General features: G+C 40.5%; 1 protein-coding gene across 1 annotated transcript; it reads right to left on the bottom strand.

Moving 5' to 3' along the window:
- Positions 1 to 739: 739 nt before the first annotated feature.
- Positions 740 to 17926, bottom strand: LOC110541248 (zinc finger protein 58-like). Its single transcript, XM_060378792.1, is given in 5 exon segments — positions 740 to 2061; positions 2064 to 2330; positions 15040 to 15135; positions 15614 to 15740; positions 17894 to 17926. Coding segments are annotated over 5 exon segments (1089 nt in total). The 3' UTR covers positions 740 to 1495.
- Between the last annotated feature and the right edge of the window lie 6892 nt (positions 17927 to 24818).

The following is a 24818-nucleotide window of genomic DNA, read 5'->3' as shown; positions in this document are numbered from 1 at the left end:
AGCAGGTGTTACTTCCCCTTACATCCCTATTCTGTACTGTGGATAGCACGAAACATGAAATTTACTCTGGTAGGGTCTGAGACATATCCAAGGTATATATGGTGCTACTTGAGCCTGGAGATATCCTGCCATGCAAAAGGCACTTTTGTTTTTTTTTTTTTTTTTTCAAAAGGTACTTTAAATATATCACCTTTAGTTCTAGCACTCATTTTTTTTTTCAAATCCAGCTTTTCAAAAAAATATGATCACACAGGACTTTTATGTCATATTAAGCAAGGTTTATGCTAAACTTGTTTGAGGTATGTGTTTTAGGATGCACTTTAATAGCTGTAGCATATACAAAAGACCATAAAATGAGAGCTATAATTGTTCTTTCCCTCCCATCTTGTTTCCACAAATAAATTGCATGTGTACTAAGCATGACTAAAAACACAATTTTGGGCACATCTGAGGCATTTACTCATTTATAAGTTACTGATTTTTACCTTTTAGGCTTTAATCGCCCTTCCTTTCACAGTCTACATTAAATTAGTAAGCTCAGGTTTGAGATGACTTCTTTAGGATCTCTATCAATATTAAAGTAAGAATTACACCGATAATGTTTCATGATTGACAAGCACATATCCACTAATCAAACACATCGCTCCTGCTGAGTGGGTGCACGTGGGTCCTTATTTCAATATGACCCCAAGTTTCTAAGACAGGACAGTTGAGTCATCTGAGAAACAACATTCTGAACTTAAAGGAAATAAAGGATTTCTTTATTCTAAACCAAATATGACTGACAATGTGTTCTGTTCCCTTTTCCTGGGGAGGCAAACACCAATGCCCACTCACCCCAGACTGGTACCAATGTAGACCATTTCACCAAAGTCCAACTTGGTGAGAAGTGTGGGCTTATGGAGCTTCTTACACACTCAAGGTAGGTATCTTACAGGAGCTTGGGTGACCCTACTGGGAACAGAGTGAGTATACCTCAGCCCAGATCCCAGATTCAGGGCACCCAAAGACCAAGTTATAACATGGTAACAGTGTCATCAACATTTACAGTTACACAGGAAAGAAACTCATCAAACACTTTGCTTGAACACAGTTTGGGGAGGTTACAGGCAAGAGAAGTCTCTACTGTTCTCTGATGTCATTCTTAGCATTTGTGCTGGTGGAAGTCAGATGTTTGTATAGACATTCCAAGGTTATTAACTTAATAGTCTTCAGAATGGATTCATCTGAGTAGGATAAGATCTGACTTGTCTAGGAAAGATTTTGCCACATTCCATAGACTCATGCAGCTTGTATTCTGAATGTATCAACTGATGTCTTCTAAAGGCTGAAGAACTGTAAACTTTTTAAGACCTTTGTTGGATTTCTCTTCAGTATGACCTGAACTACCTTCTGTTGGTAAGACTTTGAAGATTAAAAAGACCTTTCCTCATTCTCCACAGTGGAAGGGCATTTATTTATTTATTTATTTATTTATTTATGTATGTATTTATTTTCAGTGAACTGTTTTTTTATGCCTTCGAATGGATGAAGATGTGGAAAAACATTTGCCACACTTATCACACTTGTAGGGTTTTCCTCCTATATGAACTATCTTGTGTTTCTTAAGGGTTGTATAATTACGATAGGATTTATGACATTCTTCACACTGGTATGGTTTCTCTCCAGTATGAACTATTTGATGTTCCTGAAGGTGTTGAGAACAGAAAATTTTTTTGCCACATTCTTCACATTTGTAGGGATTGTCTTCAGAATGAATTCTTTGATGTTGCTTCAGCACTGAATGATAGTTAAATGACTTGCCACATTCTTCACACTTGTAGGTTTTCACTGCAGAATGAAATCTTTGATGTTGTTTAAGCATTGAAGGATGGTAAAATGATCTGCCACATTTTTCACACTCATAGGGTTTCTCTGCAGAATGAATTATTTGATGTTGTTTCAGCATTGAAGGACAGTAAAATGAACTGCCACATCCTTCACAATTGTAGGGTTTCTCTCCAGAATGAATTATTTGATGTTTCTTCAGCACTGAAGGACAGTAAAATGATCTGCCACATTCTTGTAGGTTTTTTCTTCAGTATGATATTTCTTATGTATGCAAAGTGATGAGCTAGTACTAAAGGCCTTATCACATTCTTTACACTTGTAGGGTTTTTCTCCAGTATGAAGTCTCTGGTGTCTGGAAAGTATTTTATGAGAACTAAGGACCTTTCCACATTCTTCACACTTGCAGGCTTTCTCCCTTTTATGAATTCTTTGACCTTGAACAAGGAGTAATCTATCATCAATGGCCTTTTTATAATAGTTATGATCATTGGGTATAATTCCTATAAAGCCAAAGTTGAAATATGAACAAAAGTTAAGCCATACTCTTGATATTTATAATGCTTACCTTTAAAAATGGAGGCATTTACTCATACATATTGAAGCATGAAGTACTATGTATTTCAACACCAAAATGCACTGAGAATAAATCACAAACAGGATAAAGACATAATGACATACCATTCAATCTTAAATAGGTAAGCAAGCTGATAGGACATTTTTCTAACAGAAATGAGCCCATCAAGCCATATAGATGATATATGGCCAGATTTCCCTGAAAGTATAAAGTAGCTAAGCCTAGAAAAGAGAAAGTTAATTGTGATTGTGTGACTGGATGAACATCAAACAGCTTTGATACCAAGTACAGACTTCCGGTTTTGAAGATATAAAATATATGTTTCATAACTAGTACTGTCCACAACAAGATTAAATATCTCAACAACTGAAGACAGTATTCTATGTTTTCTTTTGATGACAAGAAAATATTTATCTGAAAGATATCAAGTTATGGTAAAACCTTGAGTTTCATATGTGAATAACAGAATTTTACAGAGACAACATATCTGTCAATGAATAGATATCAAAGTTACCTAGTTCTTCTTTTATTTTGTTTTTGGAGACAGGCTTTCTCTGTCTATCCTGGAACTTGCTATGTAGATAGGACTGACCTCAACATCAGAAATCCTCTACTTCCCAAGTGTTAGGATTAATGGAGTTGGCCACCAGACCCAGCAGATAAAATAACACATTTCTAAATTCATTAATTTACACGCTTAAAGAACTTGTAATCTGGGTGGAGAGAAACAATGAATAAAGAATAAAAACTGGAGACTTGTGTTTAACAGTAAAGTGAAAATTCACACAAGCACAGTACAAAGATATTTTTATCTACACTGTCCTCATGTGTTTTATCAATGTGCTTCATCCAGTCACTGATGTATCTAGGGTAGTTATCAGAAATGATTGTAGACAATGCATATTTCCAAATAACACAGAGTATCAAATTGCAAAGTAGGAAGAAAAATTCTTCAGTCCACACAATTCTGAAAGCTTATTGATGAGCTGTTGAGCACATTCTCCTAGTTGCAGGCAGCTTTACTCTTTGACTCTCTATCCACAAAGGGCATGCAGTTTAAATCCTATTACTGAGTATATGTAAGAAAACATTTAGAGGAAATCTTCATCATTAACAACTCTGATGACATGACTTTCATTAACTTGAGTGAAAGTGACATGAAAGAAATTCATGTGTGAAGTCACTGCCCTACAATGGTTATACACCTAGGTATGCAGAAAAGTGTGCAGTTCTCTGGCACATAAAAACAGTAGAAGGTTTGTAACTGAACTGTCCAAGGGGACTCCATTTTGCCTGACTTTTTTTCTCCAGCTGCTCCCCAGTCTAACCAAGAGTAAAGAGAAAACACTGTCATTGAGCCTCACCAGCAGCTTTGGAACATCCACTGTTTTAAAACAAAGGGTTTGAATCAATGGAAGAAAAACTTCTGAAATTTTAGGCCCCTGCCCTGTCTCTGGTATGAGGAACTGTTGGTTTGGGCAAGGGACAAACTTCGAGGCACAGCAGGATAGCTGAGACAGCATACATTAAGTAGATTATTCAGTTGCTCATTCAGCATTCGACAGAAATGACAGAAGACAATGATTTAAATAAAAAATTTATCCATTACTTCTTCAGTCAACATCTTTACTCTTAGGAGACCCAGAGAAGGTGTTCCCCAATCAAACCAGCGTCAAGAGATTCCCAACATGAACTATGTATTTCCTGACATCAAAACCCTACCAAGTACTTCTGGTCCTCCAACGAAGTAAGTGTAGATATTTAGTCTAAGCCAGACTGTGGCAAGCAGAAAAATTCCTGATGTACAAAGCATAATGGTTTAACAGTATGTGCACATGTAATATTAATTCATCTCAGTACTCTTGCTGTGCAGTTTGGATTTAACCTTCTTTTATTTATTTCTATTTTTTTTAATATTTGGGGTGATAATATATATTTTTGAGGTTTTATTTTTATTTTTTTATTTTTTTATTTAACTTTTATTAATTACACTTTATTCACTTTGTATCCCCCCATAGCCCCTCCTTCCTCCCCTCCCAATCCCAACCTACCTCCCCCTATTTCTATTTTTAAAACTCATTCAGTCCTTTTTTTTTTTTTAACTCTTTTCATTAATTGGCTTTTCGAGGAAGGCTTTCTCTGTGTAGACTTGGCAGTCCTGGACTTACATTGTAGAACACGCTGGCCTCAAACTCACAAAAATCCCCCTGCCTCTGCTTCCCTGAGTGCTGGGATCAGCATGGCTAACCTTTTCTTTAACTGATGTTACACAGTATCTTTTAAGTTGAACCATTACCACCTTCAAAACTCTAATCATATCCAGGCTTGGTGGTGCATGCCTTTGATCCCAGAAGGGAGTCCAGGAAAGTCAAGACTACACAGACAAACTGTGTCTGGAAAAACCAGAATAAAGACAACCATAAAAATAAAACAAAGCTCAAGGTGTAGCTGGGTGGGGTGGTCTATCCCTTTAATCCCAGCACTGGAGAGGCAGAGGCAGGCCCATCTCTGTGAGTTCAAGGATAGCTTGGTTTACAAAGGGAGTTCCAGGACAGCCATGGCTACACACAGAGAAAGCCTGTCTCAGAACAAACAGATTCTAGCTGTGCTTTGTTAAATGTAACTATTCCTTCAAAAACACAAAATATAGGCAAGGTCCCTGAACCCTCACCTGAGTATCCAGTCATTCCTCTCAGCTACTTGCACGGAATGAGGCATTAATTGTAAGGGTTTCAAGGTTTCCTGGAGGGTATACAGGCCAGAAAACTAAACTGCATTGTAACCTCTGCAGTCATGAGAAAACTGTTATATGTATTGTGTAAGTGCCCCCATCAAAATAGATATTGTGTAATACCCACCCCTTCAGGAAGTTTTCTTAGAACAAATGATAATTTACTTGTGATCCTATCTTATTCAAAATCAAGGGTAGTACATGAAAAGGTTCAGACACCTGGGCCAATGCAAACCAGGCGTCTCCACTAATTCTTCATTCAGTGACACACTGAACTCCTTCTTGGTCAATACTTCCCCCTCTAGGCTTACAAAAGTTTTCCTTTCCCGTGCTATTGACATCTGAAAATCTCTTGCTGACATGTACACTTTCTTCCTTTGGGTCTGTAAAAACATTTTAAAAGGTTACAAAAAAATAATGTGAAGTTATTACTCTAGTAAAAGGGGTAAAGAATTTAAGATGGACAAATTCTACAATTAAAGAGGTGGGCAAGTGAGAGGAGTTCTGACTCTTATATAGGCCTTATGGTAGATGAACTTAAAGTTTATATACCTAAGGGTCAAAACTGGTAAGGTTCTAAAGGTTAAGGTCTACTCATGTTAACAAAAACTGACCTAGCAATGAATATCTAGTCATTTCTGTCTTTACCCAATTGGAGAAACTGAGTCATGACAAGAACTGATAATTAGTTATACACCTTTCTATTCTCTTAAGTAGATCAGCCTTACTATTGTCTACTCTGACTGTATTCTTGAAGACAAGCCAAGACAAAGTGTCAAACACCTGTAGGACTGATCCAAGTTGTATGAAGGTAAATATATAAGTTCATTAATATAATTGTCTGCATAAGTTACCAAAGTGAAGCCTAAGGAAGGTTTCTCAAACAAAATTGAAGTCAACTTAGTTTGCTTAATATGGTCCCAGTAAAGTAGAGCTGAGCTGAGTTTCATTCTTGTCTCTTGGATTGTGGATGCCTAATTTAAAATCAGATGTACTTAAAAAAACCAAACAAACCTGGTTATTGAAATTGAATGATGGTGTAAAAAGAGATAAAGTCATAGTACACTAACATGGCAAAACAACTGATAGGCTAGATTACCCTCTAATTGAACACAGAAATCTGAGAGAAATTGGCATGCCAGCTTATCACAAGAAAAGGATGTATGAGGAATAGGACATATCAGCATATGTCTCCTTTCAGCCTGTAACCTGGACAAGAATTTCATACTCCTTATCTATAGGGAAAATGAATTACTTCTGATATCTCTCAAGACAAGGAATAGATTTTCTCGTGTTTTGGAGGATAGTAGACTCTGCACACACAGCTTAAATGTTTCAAACAACAAAGATACTCATTCCAATTATTCTGCACTCCATGTCTTCTGAACTTATAGTTGATGATGCAAACAGGGGAACCTTGTGCCTGAGCCTGCCACCCAAATGGTACGGGACCTGTATGCTAGTTCATATGGCCATGCCTGTCCACTGGCTTTGACTTCTCCTCCTCTTAACGCTAATCCCTGAGCTGAGATGTCAAAGCCTGATTCTGTAAGCAGTCCTCAGCAAAGTGTGAGACAACAAGGATATATCATTCGAGAGAAACAACCTAAGACAGGCACAATCTTCTGTTCCATAACTCTTAAGTTATGGTCAATTTTTTAAAATATAAAAAAGGGGAACATGTCAGGAGCAGTGCCTCTGGCAGCTGCTTTGATATTTAAATCTCAGCAGAGAGACTGCTTTTACTGGACCTTCACTAAAGGCAGGAAGAATTTGCAAGTCCATCTCCTTTTATTTGTGACAGCAGGTGGGATAGCTTGTGGAGATCACACCTCTTCCTCAGGCTGCTTGTGGAAATTAACCCATTGTTCTGAGATGTTTCAAATCTGGCTTAAAAACTCTACAATAAAAAGACAGGACAACAGTTACTGCGGGGGGGGGGGGGGGGGAGCTGACAGTGGTTGCTAGGGCTGCTAGTTTTTGCTGCAGAGGCTAGAGGCTAGAGGCTTTTTGCTGTGGCTGTTGAATCTGGACCTTCTTAAAAAAGCCTCCCGTGTACTGTGTGTTATTTTATTTATTTTAATCCTCACTCCCGACTCAAGAACCGTTCGACTCTGCTGGCTGGCTCCGGCATGGCACTTTCTCAGGCAATTAGGAATAGTGCTTCTTCAAGATCCAGCTATACCACTCCTGGGCATATATCCAAAATATGCTCAAGCATACAACAAGGATATTTGCTCAACCATGTTTGTAGCAGCTTTATTCATAATAACCAGAATCTGGAAACAACTCAGATGCCCCTCATCTGAAAAATGGCTACAGAAATTATGGTGTTAGGCCCAGCAAGAGCCTAAATATAAGAAGGTATGAAGAGAACTCAGGAAAATAATCATCCATTGATGCAAAAACACCAGAGACTCTTTTTAACCATTGTACAATGGGGTCACCCCTGCTGGTCAGCTAGGAGTGGCACCGGGAGACAAAGAGCTTAGGTTTTTAAAAGACACAAGGCGGGAATCTCCTGGGTTTGATTTCTTGGCAAGTTAGGATTGGATGAAGTGTCTAACTTTTAAAATAATTGGTTAGTTCTGGTCACCCTTAGGTCTAGTCAGCCCTGTTGTAAATATCTGATCTTCAAGTCAGTTTGGAATTTCCTGCCATCCACAGTTAAATGTGGGGGGAGGGGTGATTAACTCATCCCATGTCTGTTCTGAGGAGTGGAGGTTACAGGCTTTGGATCAAAGTTCAGGAGAAGGATTGGGGCCATTTGGCCCAGTTTCCAAACAAAGCCCATCTCACCTGCGCCAGCTGGTGATTTTTTTCTCCATTTAGTAGAGATCTCTGCTTGTTCTCTTCCTTATCTCTGCCCTCATAGATGGCTAATGTCAGGAACTTTGACTTTCCTCGGTTCTCTGGAGAAGCACTAAGAGGCTTTAATTAACATGGGCCTAAAACTTGCAAATATAAGTTATAAGGCAATTAAAAGAAACAGGTTACAAAGTTAGTCTGATTCTTTCAATGGGACATTTACACAATGGAATAGTACTCAGCAATTAAAAATAAGGAAATAATGAAATTTGCAGGTAAATGGTGGGAACTAGAAAAGATCATCCTCAGTGAGGTATTGAGAGACCAAAAGATAAAGTAGCAGCAATCGTTAAGACCTAGAGTAGGTGCGGTAAAAAGTTAGTAATGCCCTGAGAGGGAGAGCTACCTCGCTGCGTTCTTTCCCCACCCACTAGAGATACAGTTGCTAGGAAACTGGAACCTCCCCCTAAGGAGGGACACCTGGTCATGGTCAATGGTCTGGGAACCTTCCTATAGCCAATCGATTCAAAATGTAGCATCTTGACCAATAGATGCTTGCCAGGCAGGAATTGCCCCTGCCTTGGGCATGCTGGGAGGGACCAGAATCTATAAATCACCCAACTAACCTGGGGCGGCGCGCTCAGCTCCCACCGCTTTAAAAAGACCCTCATGTGTTTTGCAACGGAGTCGATTCCTGGAGATCTTTTGGGGGCTCGCGAACTGGGTATAACATTTGGAGGTCCCACCAAAATTCCAGGGCCCCCCAAGACCTCAGGACTGATCCGGAGGGTCTCATACTAGCTGGTAAGTGTCGTGTCTGTGTCTCAGTCTCCGTCATTGTCGCTTTGTGCGGTGTGCAGCGTTCCCGTTGGCGTCCCCCAACTTCATCAGTTTCTGGAGGTGGTCTAGAACCACCCACCACTCAGGCTTCTGTGGCAGAGGAGCCAGAGTGGGAATCTGAAGGTCTGTTTTTAATTTGGCCAGCTGGTGGATGTTTTTTTGTCTCAAGGTCTTTGTGCAGTATTTTTTGTGTCTACCTTCTGTTTTCTGTTCTGAAAGGCCTCATGAAACTTGTTTAAAGTGTGTGCCTATGTGTTTATCAGGTCTATGAACACATATGTATAGGTTACCACGTGGTATAAAGTGCCTCAGTGCCTCGCTGCCATCTTGACTTTACCATGTGGTTTATAATGTGACCTCCATCTTGGTATGGGTAAAAAAAAAAAAAAAAAAAAGAAAAAAGAGGAAACCTTAGTCAGATAATTTTCATTTCCTTCTAGGTTAAAAGGATGAGTTATTTTAAATTGGTATTGGTTTTAAAAATTAAATTGTTTGTACTGGTAAATTCTGGTTTTAAAATCTGGTTTTGACTTTTAAGATTATGGATATGCCTTGTGACTTCTCTCCTACAAAAGGGGTACTTTGTTTTGATATTGCAAAAACGGGTTTTAAAAAATGTTTAAATGTTTAAGGCTATAAAATGTTTAAAGTTTATCAGGCATTTGGGTATGACAATGATCTTGGTTATTTATTTTATCAATTTTACTAAATAAAACCAAGCTGTATGGTTTGCACTAATTCAGAAAATTGCAGTTTTTAGAATGTATCTTATGGATAGCTGTTTGTTAAGCTGCTTTGTTTATGGAAAAAACATGTTACCACCCTGGTCTTTACCTTCAGAAAGAAAAGAGGAAGTTTCACCAAGTTCCTTAAAGCTTGTTCTAAGTTCCTTAGAGTTTATGTGACTTTGGACCATCTTGTCTGCTACACGAAGGTAATTTTAGAGAAAGAGTTTAGCAGTTTCAGAACTTTTTATATTCATGTAATTTGTTTTTGCTTTGCCTATCAAAAGCAAATCGTGGATGCTGGGCTCCAGCAGGATCATGTCAGAATGGAAAGGATTTTGATGAGAGTTTTATGTTGTCTGAAAAGCAAGAGAAAAAGCAAAAAAGTAAGAATGTCTGGTTAAGCCAGAAAAAGAAAGCTAGGAATCTGAAGATATATAGGATGTTGCAGAAGGTTAGTGGATATATTATAAAAAGCCAGAAAGTTAATATGATTTAAAAGAGAGCTGTATTTAAATATGTTATAATTCATTTAAAAGGCTGGTGATTCCGCATTGCAAAATGTTTCTTATGCTCTTTTAAGAAAAAAAAAATTCTAGCTGATAGATTTGGTATGGCTAGAATAATTCTTACAGTTTAAAATTGCTCTGTACTGTTCTGTTATGCAGTTGGTTCTGAAACTTATTTAATCACTGTTAGAACTTTTGGTTGTGGGGGATTGTAAATGCTCCACAATGGTTGCTGTATCATCAGCAACACCTAATGGCTATGTTTGGTATTGTCAGTTGCAGCCTGTGCTAACACATGGCTAGCCGCCATGATGGTTCAGGGATAGAGAGCACGTGAAGCTGTAGTTTGGCTGCCATATTTGTTTAGGGCTTCCAGCTGAGTTCAGTTACACGTGGCCAGCCGCCATGCTGGTCCGGAGATAAAGAGGGTGGAACCATGAGTTTACCACCATTTTGTTTACCACCATTTTGTTTAGGTATGTCAGTTATGTTCAATCATCTGATTAGTGCTAAATGCAAAGCTTTTTACTGTTCAATTTTAATGCAAGTGGTAGGAGCAGCAAGATTTGCTAGCCTCTCTATGAACTGTATCTGATTAAAAGGTTTGCTTTGATTTTAGTTCAGAAAGAGCAGATTTAAAGTCATGCTAAATACTGCAGTTGAGCCTTACCTAGTCTCTTTGTTCAGGTTTTTTTTTAAGGTTAAGCCTAGGATGGATAACTATAAAGTCTGCCTATTTGTCTTAAAATATATACTTCTAGAACATGCATCTCGGAAATATGCTAGAATTAGAGATCATAACATTCTGTTTTATAGGACACAGTTTAGAGCAGATGATAAAGATAGACAAAGAGTAACTTAGATATGCTGGCCCTCAAGCTTGTCAGAGATCTGAATATGGCATTTTAACATGTGTAAGCTTATTGTGACAGGAAGTCCCAAAATCCTGGCAGTAGCTCCCCCAAGGTCTCCGAGAAGATTTGGGCACAATGACAGATGACTGTGACTCTGGATTGTGGTATGCTAACCACTGGGCAACACTGCCCCAACTGGCCCACTGCTAGGGCCCACCCAAAACTGTGGACACCTGGAGTCAATGTTTCACGTTGCTAAGGGCGAGGTGAGGCCATTCTCTCATTTCTTTCTCCACAGAAACAGTCTCTCATCTTATGTGCCTGGCAGAACTGCCTCTGTTCAGGATGCCGTGAGACACAGGAGCCAGGGACACTGCCTAGGTAATGGACTAACTAGTCATCCCTGTCATTTTGATTGGCACATAAACTGATCTATTTATTTGGCTTATAATTTATCCTTCTCAGGTCTCTGAACACCTTGATGGCTATGCTAAGCTTACGGTAGCTTTGCAGCTAGAGAGAAGACAATTAAATCCACTGTTAGCTCATTGATCAGTTCATTAGCTAGAACTACTAGGTACTAGATCTCTTATTTAGAAGAAAAACAGGTTTGCCTTGCTCACAGGACTCATGTTAGTTGCCTGTGTCTTAAAATAAATAAATGGAGCTTATGTGGGGTCTGAGGATACAGGAGTTTAGGTTGTAAAAATCTAGAGAGTGTTGTTATTTGGTCTGAGAAAATGTTTCAGGGTTGATAAATTCAAAAAAGATTAAAAAGTCTTAGTAGGTTTTTTAAGGTATATAATTATGAGTTATAAAACAGATTAACAATGGGAGATACTTTAGATCTCCCCCCCCCTTGCTACTGTTGTGCTTATGTTATAAGATTTTAGAATTTCAGAGTTTTGGCATTGATCAATAGAGTTCTGATAAGTTGATAGAGCAATAACTGCTTATTATTCAGTCACCAGGTTGAGATTTTAATTTCCTTTGGTTGGCTTCTGGAGATAGACTTAAAAGTGCTTCTCGTCATGTTAAAAACATCTGTTTAATGTGTATATCTGACCCAAAAGTCATAGCTTTTAGTATGGTATTCTTAATATCTGCCATTTCTGGGGTAGATTTTGACACAGGAATATCTTAAACTTATCCCTTCTAGTTGCTTTGTTAAGAAAAGTCCAAGCATCCAGGGTTTAGCACTAAGGCCAGTAATGTATTTCTGCCTAACTTTCCAGTGTAAACATGAAAGTGGGAGCTAAAAGTAGATGCTGAGTATATAAAAATGGCCAAGTTCCATTCATGACTAATTACCAACAGCTATGCCCACAGAAAAAATGTTACTGTGGATACACTTAAGTTGTTCATAAAGGTTATAAAACAAACAGCTAACTGATACTCATTCAGTGGGATGCAGTTTTACCTGTTACTCTCAGAATGTTTGATTTGCTAATATGATACTTTTCTGAGTATTTAAAATTGTATATTTCCTTTTGTGTACTAAAAAATTTCATATGAGTTTCAAGATGTGACCCGGATCTGGCATAGCTCAAAAGGATCGCAGATGAGATTTTCCCTGATCTTTCCCATTTAATAGACAAATTTTAACTTCTGTCTCCAGTCTAAATTTGTCTCAGCAGATTTTCACCTGTTTAACTCTGTTCCGGGATCAGCTGTGGACTGCAAGCTGAAATCTGGACTTCCTGGAAACTGACATGATTGCTCCCTGCCTCTTCGGGTGGATCAACTAACCAGATGCTTGGGACTGCCCTATTGCCCAGCCTTTGACTGGCATTTCAGCCTCCCTAGCCCCTGATGCCTACCGTCCAACAGTCAGCATCGAAGAAGCTCCAGAAGACAGATCTTAGCCCAAATCCCCCCTAGCAGGCTGAAATGCTAAGTCAAAAAGGGGCTTCCTGGCATTAGCTATTATCTTGGGCATCTGCTTAGCTGAAATGAAAACTAATATTGCAGCAACTGGGCTAAAAGCCTAGAGAGACCCTAGGAAAAAAAAAGGATAATAGTTCTCCTTGGCTTACTACCCCTATATCTACCCTGAAGGGACCCCCTACTCATTTTGATTTTTATCTTTGGGCCTTGTATTTTTCAATTGCTTAATGGCTTTCATAAAGAAATGCTTGAGAGCATTACAGTAATGGTATTCAGATCCCATTATAAAAAGGTAATCTATAAAATACACAAGGGTCATATCTGGAAGACCCAAGATTGGGTCTTCAAATGATCATGGGAAAGGGGGAAATGAGAGACCAAAAGATAAAGTAGCAGCAATTGTTAAGACCTAGATTAGGTGCGGTAAAAAGTTAGTAATGCCCTGAGAGGGAGAGCTACCTCGCTGCGTTCTTTCCCCACCCACTAGAGATACAGTTGCTAGGAAACTGGAACCTCCCCCTAAGGAGGGACACCTGGTCATGGTCAATGGTCTGGGAACCTTCCTATAGCCAATCGATTCAAAATGTAGCATCTTGACCAATAGATGCTTGCCAGGCAGGAATTGCCCCTGCCTTGGGCATGCTGGGATGGACCAGAATCTATAAATCACCCAACTAACCTGGGGACAGCGCGCTCAGCTCCCACCGCTTTGGCGGTGGGGCTGTGTAGGCCCAAGCTGCAGCTTGTAATTTACAATAAAAAGACCCTCATGTGTTTTGTAACAGAGTCGATTCCTGTAGATCTTTTGGGGGCTCGCGAACTGGGTATAACAGTATCCCAGAAGCAGAAAGACACACATAGTATAAACTCACTTATAAGTGGATATTAGACATATAATACAGAATAAACATCCTAAAATCTGTAAACGTAAGAAAAAGAAAGCAATATAGCCTGAGGAGGAGGGGTTGTGGACATCGAATGTTCACTCAGACCAGCCTCTCAGAATAACCTTCCAGAGACAACTGGACCAGCTCCTCAACCTAATCTCATTACAAACTCAGAAGCCGATGAGACTATACATACATGGAGGAAGTTTGCAGAGTTCAGGAAAAGCCCTTTGGAAGAAGGGACCATGAAATCAATTCCTCTCATGGGACTTATGGGACTAATATTAGTAATATTAGTCCCAATATTAGGCCCATGAAATCAATTCCTCTTATGGGACTAATATTATCCATAATGCTTCCTACGAGGATAAGCCTAATAACCGTCCAATACAGAACTTGGAAAAAGAGGCGTTTTACCAGCTCTGATGTATCTGGTCACACTGTGTTTATAAATAAAATTTTCTGTTATCTTTAATGAATTATAAATGGGTATATGTATCCAAACAAAAGTTGTTCTTTGAATATGTTATGAATATTCTCCTTTAAAAAAAATATAAGGCTTAAACCTACTAGCTGCCATGAGAGTCAAACAATCCCTGGTGCCATAGCTGGTGTGTGGAGACCCATGGCTGCACACCTAAAGGCCTTGAATGACTTCTCATCCTTCTCTACCCAGGTCAGGAAGTCTGGCCCTGATAATTAACTGCTCATAAAACTTCACTGAAAAACCACCAGAGCCTCTTTTAAGTTAGTGGTGGAATGACCTAAAACATTCCATCACGACAAAAGTCAGGTCTTGACTCTTCCCTAAGTCCAGTGGGAAATTAACTTCCCAAATAACTGCAGTTTGTCTGAGTTTTATCTAACTGTTTCTCACCCACAAATTGTTTTATTCAATTCAACTGAACCTGCCTTCAGCTCCTGTCTGCCTGTGATGAAATTTTCTCTTTGGGAAATATAAGGCTTAAGAAAGTTAAACCTTCATAAACATCTGAGAGATGTGCTTCTTTGACAACAAAGAAAAGAATTGGAGATCTAAAGAATTCTCTCCACAGCTGCGTAATGCCACTCCTTAAAGATGGAGCTGGTTTCCGCCTTCCACCTTCCCGATGGTGAGTGCTCTCTGTCACAAACAACTCCACCTTTGGCTAAGGCCGAGGATCTGGCTTGCTTCCATGTATGTGGACCTATCAGCTTTGCCCACGTGGCACGCTGGGGTTGGCTACCCAGAGGCTATTTAAGCTGTGGGCTGGCTTTCCCCAGGGTCCGATGATTGTTCAAGGTTCCTGAATAAACTGCATTGAAAAAAAAAAAAAAGAATTCTCTCCACAACTTCATGTTACAAGGCACATGGGCACCTCAATTCTGCTCATGACCTCCTCTTTCCTACCCACCTGGGAGCATGGAGCTTGCTGCTTGTCTCTTGACACCCGTAGACCCTTGTCCTTGCTCCAGAAATGTCACCAGCTGTGGCTTAGACACAACAAGACCTGTTTGTAGAAAAAAAGGAACAGGTTGTTTATTCTTCTCCTGGGAATTGACATGTCCCTTCCAGTACAGTGTGCATAAGGAAAGAGATGATGCAATAAATGACTGCAGACCATTATTTCCTTAAATGGTTTCTGACAGGTATACTACATAAAAGAATGTACAATGTCCAGATTCTGAATTTCATTTAAAAGAGAAAAGATAAAACTGAATTTTGAAACACTTTATTAACAAGTGTACTCCATGTTTCATTCAATTGAATTTCTAACAGTGAAGAATGCATGTGTCTAACACAGACAGGTGAAACACACACAGAGAAAAACAGTTGAAAGGTTCTTAGTGATATAGCAACCTGCTTCATTTTTTAAAAGAATATGAAACTCACTCTTGAAAAGCAAATTCTTCTACAAAATATTGTACAAAGTGGGGAAGCTACATGGTGATGATGAGATACAAATTCACTATAGATGCAATCCTTACCCAGAAACACAAGGTTGCTGTAATTCTCCAACATCACATCCCTGTACAAATTCCAGTGAGCAGGCTCCAAGCATTCTTTCTCTTCTGGAGAAAACTCAATGGCCACATCCCAGAAGGAACTCACTTGCTGAAATAAAGACCAATGAATGAAATCACACTTTTACTTAATCAAATCCACTGATAATCATATGAATACCAAGATGCACTGGGCTGGACAGCTCTCCTGTCAACTTGACACTAGCTAGTCTTTTGAAAACAGAGAAGCATAATTTTTTCAGTGATAGATGACAAGATATCATAGAACTTTATGGGTGGTACCTGCCCTGGGGGTGGAGTTCTATGTGGTATAGGAAAGCAGGCTGTGCAAGGGATGGAAAGGAAGTTCATAAGGACTATTCCTCTGTGGCCTCTGCTCCAGTCCCTGCCTCCATGTTTCTGCTTTGACTCCCTTGTCAGCCGAAATGAACCCTTTCTCTTCTAAGTTGCCTTTGCTCATGGTCTTTATCACAACAGTAGGAACCCTAACACAGGCATCATGTGCTTACGTTCACAAATATAGAAAGAGAGCTAGAGGTGTTTCTTACGTTGGTGAGTAATGTTCCTCAGACACATCAAAAGAGCTCACATGATCTCACACTGAACCCAGTTTCAAGGAAACACAAGGAAAAAGATCCTATAAAACTATGTAGATGCTATACATTTAAGAGAGATGAAGTGTAAAAAAATACATCTACAGAATTATGCAGTTAGTGCCCTGTGCTTGCATTACACACTAAGCATATGTACATTTCTCACAGGAGAAAGTCTCTTGAGGGGCAAGGTACTTGTCAACACTTAAGGATAATCATGAATCTCAAGTGAACTGAATGACAGAATCTGATGCAGTGGCTCTGGCTATCATCTGAGTTTCTGGATTTGTACAGAGTCTGGTAATGATACAAAGAACAGTAAAAAGGGACAGGATATGGAGCAGGCAAGGAGTACAACAAGAATGCAGGAACCCCTATGTCGGGAGCTGTGACTCAGCAGCCTGCTTTGTTATTTAAATCTCGGCGGAGAGATGGTTTTTAGCAGGCCTTTACTAATGGCAGAGGAGAACTTGCAAGTCCATCTCCTTTTGTTTGTGACAACAGGTGGGATAGCTTGTGAGGGTTACACCCCTGCCTCTGGCTCCTTGTGCAAATTAACCTATTGTTCTGAGATGTTTGACTGACAAAAAGGAACTCCTCAAACAATAAAGTGGTCAAGAAGGCTGGAGGCAGAGGATGAGGCAGCACTTGAGACTGGCTGCTGGCACTGCTTGCTGTAGCAGTCTGCCTTTTGCTATGGCTGTAAGTCTAGACCTTTAAAAAGTTTCCTGTGTGCTGTGTGTTTATTTTAGTAATTTTAATCCTCACACCCAACTCAAGAACCGTTCGACTCTGCCCGGCTGACCCCGGCAGACTGGCGCCCGAACAGGGACTTGAGATACAGGGAACCCGTGAAGGACACCGCTGTTTGGCTGGCGAGCTCACATTAAATAGAAGGGGAGCGGTGAGTAAATCCCAAAATAAAAATGGGACAAGGCATTAGCCTAGTGTTTTCTTTATGGAACTTAATTAAAGGTAGTCTGTATAAGCAACAAAAAACTAAAAAAGCTAAACTTTCAGGGTCAAAAAAAAGGAGGTTAAAAAAATGGCAGGCTTCAAGAAAAAATGTTATTATACCATCAGCTCCTCCAGAGGAGTTATATTTCCCTTCTGATGACAATAATTTCTTGCCAAAAGGAGACTTTAAAAAAGACTTGCAACCTAATGAGGTTGCAGAGTTAAAAAAAACAAACAAACCAGATCAGCACTATTCTGAGAGATACCCTCCAATTCAGGCTATGCTTGTTAAAAAGCGTGAGCCTTGACAAAAAGAAATTAAAAAACTGCAATATGGTTTAGAAAAAATAAACAAAAAAATTAAAAAATTAACTACTAAGGAAAATGAGGCTCAATCTCATACTCCAATCCCATTATTGGTGGAAGGCTTAGGCCCTCCTCCTGGAAATGCTACAGTTTCAATGGCCCAGAAGGCAAGGGGACCTTTCCCTTTGTCCACTGCACAAACATCTGTATCTGCTTTACAAGCTTCTTTACAAGAAGCCAGGCAGAATGGAGAAGACGTATCTGAGTTTTATAGTTTTCCAGTTCTAGAACAACCCGATGGACGAGATAATATGGTGAGAGTCCATGCTCCTATACCTTTTAAACAGATAAAAAAATTAAAATCTACATGCTCCCAAAATAGACCTACAGCGCCTTTTACCCTGGATCTGTTGAAATCCATGTCTACTGAGGCTCTCTGCCCAGGGGACTAAAAACAGTTAGCAAAAACATGCTTATCAGGAGGAGATAATTTATTATAAAAGTCAAATTTTGCAGAACATTGTCAAGCTACAGCTAAACTTAATCGAGCTCAACAAATTCCTATAACTTATGACATGCTTACTAAAAAAAAAAAAAATCTACAAAAAATAGGACAACAATTGGATTTTGATGTGGCCGTTTATGCTCAGGTCAATACTGCTGCCCGGAGGGCCTGGAATAAGCTTCCACAAGCAGGTAGACAGGTGGAGGATTTGTCTAAAATCTGTCAGGGACCTGATGAGTTATTTCAAGATTTTGTGGCAAGATTAATGTAAACAACAAACAGACTTATAAGTGATAAAAAGTCTGGATTGTTATTAGTAAAACAGTTGGCTTATAAAAATGCTAACAGTGCTTGCCAAGCAGCCTTGAGACCAAAGGCCAAGGATTGGGGTACTATGTTACAGACAATAGTACTCATCCAAATAATTAGGTTAATAACAGCTAAAATTCAAAGTTCTCTGGTTGCAAGGTATTTGTCAGTTCTTTCTGGTAAGGGTCCGCCAATTTATTAAAACTTCAACTAAAATAATCAACTGGGCTTTGTTTGTTACAGTGTAAATTGGCTAAGACCCCATTTAAAATTAACAACAGGAGAACTAAAACCACTTTTTGACATTTTAAAAGGAGAGGCTAATCCTTTGTAAAAAAAAAACTTACCAAAAAAGCTCGTGATACTTTACAAAAGATAAAATTAGCTATTAAAAAACAACATGTTCAATATATTGATTATTCAAAAAAATGGGGTGCATATATTTTGGCTACTGTTCATATTCCAACTGCTGTATTGTGACAAAAAGGACCATTATTATGGTTACACCTGCCTGTATCTCCTGTTCAAGTTCTGACACCATATTCTAAAGCAGTGGGTAGTTTAGTTCAAATGGCTTGCTCAAAATCTCATAAATATTTTGGTAGAGAGCCCTCCTTAATTGGAGTCCCTTTTACCAAACAACAAATAGATTGGTTATTTCAAAATGTAGATTGTTGGGCGATAGCTTTTGCTCATTATTTAGGACCTATTGATAATCATTATCCAAAACATAAATTACTTCAATTTGCCAATGAACATGCTTTTATATTTCCTAAAATAATTAAACAAAAGCCATTACCTCAAGGTCCAACAGTATTCACTGATGGATCTTCAAATAAAAAAGCTGTTTATGTACTAGAGGGACAAACTTTTGTTTTACAAACATTGCCAGCCTCAGCTCAAGTTGTAAAATTACAAGCTGTTGCTACAGTCTTTAAAAATTTGGCTTCTACCTCTTTCAACTTGTATACTAATAGCCACTATATATCTAAAGCTTTACAAGTCCTAGAGGCTTGACTCCCAATCATTTATGACAAATAGACGTAACTCATGTCCCAAAATTTAAAAAAACTAAAATATGTTCATATAACAATTAACACTTTTTCAAGATTTATCATGACAACTCCCTTAACAAAAAAAGCCACCAAACATGTTATAAGTCATTGCTTAAAGTGTTTTGCTACAATTGGTATTCCTTCCATTCTAAAAACTGACAATGGCTCGAGATATACGAGTCTAGCTTTTCAGTGTTTTTGTGTACAAAAAAATATAAATCATAAATTGGAAATTCCTTATAACCCCCAGGGCCAAAAAATTATAAAACGAGCCCATGGATCTCTTAAAAACCAATTATAAAAAATAAAAAGGGGGAAGCTATGTCCCCAAACACCACAAAATTAATCATGCTCTCTTTATTTTAAATTTTTTGAATGTGGATACAAAAGGCCATTCTGCGGCTGATCGATTGTGGCATCCTAAAACCAAAGATAATTTTGCCCAAGTAAAATGGAAAGCTCCAATTACTGGAATATGGCAGGGCCCCGACCCTGTATTAATGTGGGGAAGAGGGCATGTTTGTGTTTTTCCACAGGACGCAGAGGGAGCCAGGTGGATCCAGAGAGGCTGGTACGGTTTGCAGTTGTTCCCCAGAAAGAAGAAGTTCCCGCTGCTGACAACCGTAAACTCTGCCCTGACCTAGACTGAAAAGCGGCGTTATACCTGAGCTCCTGACCTGCCTTTGTTTCATTCTGCTTCTGGGAGAAGACCTTATGAAGAAAAACCTCTTATATAATAAAGTGGACTTGACTGTTTTGTTAATAAGGACAAACCTCAACAAAATCAAAAGAAAACTAACTATAAAACTTTAATCTGGCTCTGGTTTTCAGCAGAGCAAAACAGACTTGCTTCAGGAACTCTTGGGGGGCCTGTAACTGCCTATGTAAATTCTTTTGTTTTGCTGCTTTGAGATGTTAAACTTTCAAATGGTTCTGTTTACTCGACAGCCTTTTACTGTGGTTCCTCTAAATGTTTCTCAGACTTGGTAATTTACACAGGGAGTCACCTGCTAGTCACTTTTGGACTGTTACTTTGGACTTGGCTTGTGATAGGAGACGTGCTCCTATCAGTAACAACTAAAATCTGCCTGAAGGCCTTTTGGTGTGTCAAAGCTAAGCTAATCTACACAAGATCATATCACAGTGTCCACCCTAGCAGAGGTTGGTAGCAAAGATGGGTAAGTTTTCTCTGGGGTGTATAAAAATTCATGTACAAATATTGACCCAAAAAATAAAAACATAAATAAAAAATATATACCTTTCAAAAAAAAAAACAACATAAGACAGGCACAATCTTCTGCTCCATAACTAATAAGTTATGGCCAATTTTAGTAATATAAAAAAGGGGGACATGTCGGGAGCCGTGACTCAGCAGCCTGCTTTGTTATTTAAATCTCGGCGGAGAGATGGTTTTTAGCAGGCCTTTACTAATGGCAGAGGAGAACTTGCAAGTCCATCTCCTTTTGTTTGTGACAACAGGTGGGATAGCTTGTGAGGGTTACACCTCTTCCTCAAGCTCCTTGTGCAAATTAACCTATTGTTCTGAGATGTTTGACTGACAAAAAGGAACTCCTCAAACAATAAAGTGGTCAAGAAGGCTGGAGGCAGAGGATGAGGCAGCACTTGAGACTGGCTGCTGGCACTGCTTGCTGTAGCAGTCTGCCTTTTGCTATGGCTGTAAGTCTAGACCTTTAAAAAGTAAGTCTAGACCTTTAAAAAGTTTCCTGTGTGCTGTGTGTTTATTTTAGTAATTTTAATCCTCACACCCAACTCAAGAACCGTTCGACTCTGCCCGGCTGGCCCTGGCACGCCTCAGAGTAGGCTCAAGTTTCTTTTCTATCGTAGGTCTTGTTTCTTTAAATAATGTGACTACACACAGATTTGTGAGTTCTTCCTCACCCTGCTGACCTGACACAGCCTGGCACCTTAAACAAAGCTTCTAGGGCCCTGCTCATGGACCAGCTCAACAATTTCAAGGTTAGATCATGACAAAATGGCACTCCTTGGGTATGGTCGTGCATACCTCCAATCACAGCACTAGGGAGGCCGCCAGAGGATCGCTGTGAGTTCTAGCCTCCCTGGTCTACAATGGAAGTTCCAGGACAGCCATGAGAAATCCTGTCTCAAAAAAAAAAAAATAGAAAGAAAGAAGGAAGGAAGGAAGGAAAGAAAGAAAGAAAGAAAGAAAGAAAGAAAGAGATATGCAGACATACACTATGCACCAAGCAAACATTGCGTGTTTTTGTTTTGTTTTGTTTTTTACAATTACTCAACCCTAAGGTGAAGGTTCTGATTCCGCAGCAGCGGCCTCTCTGTGTATTTGCTTCATATATATTCTCTCTCCCCCTAGTCAAAGCTGTTTACACCAGCTCATTCTGGCTCCTTAGTCTTCTGTATTCGAGACCTTCTCACCTGAGACCTGTTGTGCCTCAGATTTTCCCTCTTAATCCTTTAATTGAAAGAATAAATGACCGCCATCAGAACTAAAGACCTCTGCGCCAGCTACAGAGCATAGAGGGACCAGAAACCCCATTTGCTCTAAAGATACTGAGGATTCTGGCAGGCAGTTCTGTTGTCCTAGAAGCCCAATACAAACTCGAACTGCACGCGGCGTCTGCGTAAACCGTCACGCAGGGAACAATCCCAACCATCCTGTTCCCAGCCCGGACCTGCCAGGTCACGTGTCCCAGCCAGTTCAGCCCTGCACCCAAGCAGCTTCTTCCGCCCGCCCACCCGGCCCAGGTCCGCTCCCTCCAAGACCGACCCAGCACCCCGCACAGTGCCTCAGGCTGCGCTGCTCCCTGGACCGACCTCCATGTCAGAGACGCGACGGGAAAGTACAGCAGCACAGGACTACAGGACTCTTGTCCAACTTTGAGGAAGACGCACGTGTGTAGACCAAAAGCCGGATAGGGATTTCCTGGACGGCTCTCTGTGAAGTAATAGCCAGACTACATTTCCCAGAAGACCGTGCGAAGGAATTTCTGGTATCCAGGTAAGGCTGTTTCTGGTCTTAGAGTTGCCACTGGCAACCTCCAGTAGCGTATGGAAGGAAGTATTTGCCAGACAGCCATGACCCACAACAGATATGTGAATGTGAGTCGAGCCTTTGACAGAAATATTAGGCTTATAAGGGATTTCTGCCCCATATGCTGTAATTTTAATCTTACCACAGAATGAAAATCCATTCTGATTCAGTTGTACCAAGGATGCAATACACTAATGTGAGAATAATCTTAAGATTATCTTAAGATTCATTCATTTCTTTTAACTCCCAGTGGCTCTTGATTCTTCTTTGGTTCTCGAGCTCACTCAGAATGTCCTGCTTGAACTCTGGGCAGAACGCAGGGAGACTAGGAAAGAGTGGGGGAATAGAAGGACTCAGAGAGGACAGGAGCTCCATAAAAAGAAACTGATGCACCAACCAAGGACCATGCATGAAGAGGACCTAGACACCCCTCTCAGATGTAGCCAACAGACAACTGAATCTTCATTTGAGTCCCCTACTAATGGGAACTTGGGCTGTGATGTCTCTGACATGGACTCTGTTGGCTGCTCTTTCATCACTTCTCCCTCCTAGGGAGGTATTGCCAGGCCACAGAGGAAGAGGATGCAGACAGTTCTAATGAGACTTGATAGGCTGGGTCCGATGGTAGGGAAGGAGGGCTCCCCCTTTTTGAGAAACAGGAGAGGGGAATAAGGGGGAAGAAAAGGGGAGGGTGGAACCGGGAAGAAATGAGGGAGGGGCCTACAATCAGGATGTAAAGGGAATAAATGATAAAATAAATTTAAATTAATTTTTAAAAATGTCCTGCTTGAAATGGCATCCAAATTCTGACACACTAGGTAGGCCAGCACCATACCTAGTGGCATTTCAACTTTAGCACACTTGACACTGTTTTAAACTAATTATCCACCATCGTATCCTATAAGAACAGCTCCAATTGCTGAGGAACACCCAGTATGTTCTGGTTTCTCTCACTTGTACTGAGGAGGTCACGAGGATTTGCTGGGTGTTTCCTAAGTGTCCAGTTACCTTAAAGAACCCAGTGCAAGGTGAGCACACTGGAAGTGTGCTGCTTTCTTGGGCTCACATCCTGAGGTAAGGGAGGCAGGACATGTGTCCATGTCCTGTTTTGGCTGCAGGAGCCTCCTGAGCAAGACCCTCAGGGTTGGCAAGAGCAGAGCTTCCAGCCTGCACTTGTTTGCCTTTCTGAGACCTCAGGCATCAGGAAACCTAACCAGCCATGGAGGCCAGGGCCCAACCTCTCTGTGGCCAGAGGACGAGTGTTGGCTTTACTGCTTAGATGAAATGGTATTCTGGGACCAGGCAGATCAGGTACCACACAGCTATAATGAGGGACACTGTCCTGATGTAAGGGTATCTTGAGAACGGAGCCCAGAAAACCCACAGGACTAGGGAGCCCAGGGACCACACAGCTCTTGAGAGGAAGCCTCCTGAGTTGAGTCTTTACAGCCCTGAGGGAGGATTTTTGGGAGTTGGTCTAACCAGACCCCAGCAAAGTATATTTCTGGCTCAGCTGAACTGCTACAGTGTAACATCTCCAAATGGCCGCACTTCTTCAGTGTTTCAGCTCCCATGAGAGGGTATTTCCAGTTGAGCAAAGGAGCTCAGGAGCCTCTGCTCCACTCCACTTCTTTACTGATTCTCTGCTTCCCTTCTTGGCTTCTTCTGATGAGAGAAGCACACCAGGCAGCCAATCTCATAAAGAGATTTATTGGGAAGGAGAAATCCAGGGTGTGGAGGGATGAATTCAGTCCTGGATGCTCCTGCACTTGGGAGAAGACTGCAGGGAATTGAACAGTAGACAGGGCTTATATAGGATTTATTAGGGGTTGAGATTTCCAGTGTGTGGATTGGTGGGATTTCAAGTACTGGGCTAGCGAGCTCAGGGATTCGTATGTTTTCTAGTTCAGAGACATTTATTATAGGGCAGGATTTGTGCATTCTCCTGCCTCTAGGCTAAGAACTACAGTTAGAAAATGACAGTTGCTGGGATCCAAGATGGCAGCACCAGGAGAACACTCTTTCTGACCAGCAGCACAGCAGGATCTGCACAGTAACCAGCAGATGGAACTGTGGGTCCTAAAACTCAGTGATTGTGTTTCCCAGGTGAGAGGAAAGGCCACGGTGTGGGATTCAATCAGCTTCAGATCACCCAGGTAAACCGTGGAACAGTTCCCAGGTCCCACCAGGCACTCGGTCACTAGCCCAGAGCCACACACTGCAGGCATGTTCTGATCACTGTTCCAGACTGAACTGTCGGCTCCACAGGTACAGAGACTGAGATTTCCAGTCAAGAGAAAACACCACGGTGCAGGAAATGATGAGAACCTACCTTAGGACACCCAGACAATCTCTGGAAAAAGATCTGGTTCTAGCGGGTACCCAGGAGCCAGCCCAAAGTGGGGTGCTTAGTTGC

This window comes from Meriones unguiculatus, chromosome 3 (assembly GCF_030254825.1).
Source record: "Meriones unguiculatus strain TT.TT164.6M chromosome 3, Bangor_MerUng_6.1, whole genome shotgun sequence".
NCBI lineage: Eukaryota > Metazoa > Chordata > Mammalia > Rodentia > Muridae > Meriones > Meriones unguiculatus.
Note: the sequence above shows the minus strand (reverse complement) of the source record. Positions and strands in the feature narration are given on the sequence as shown.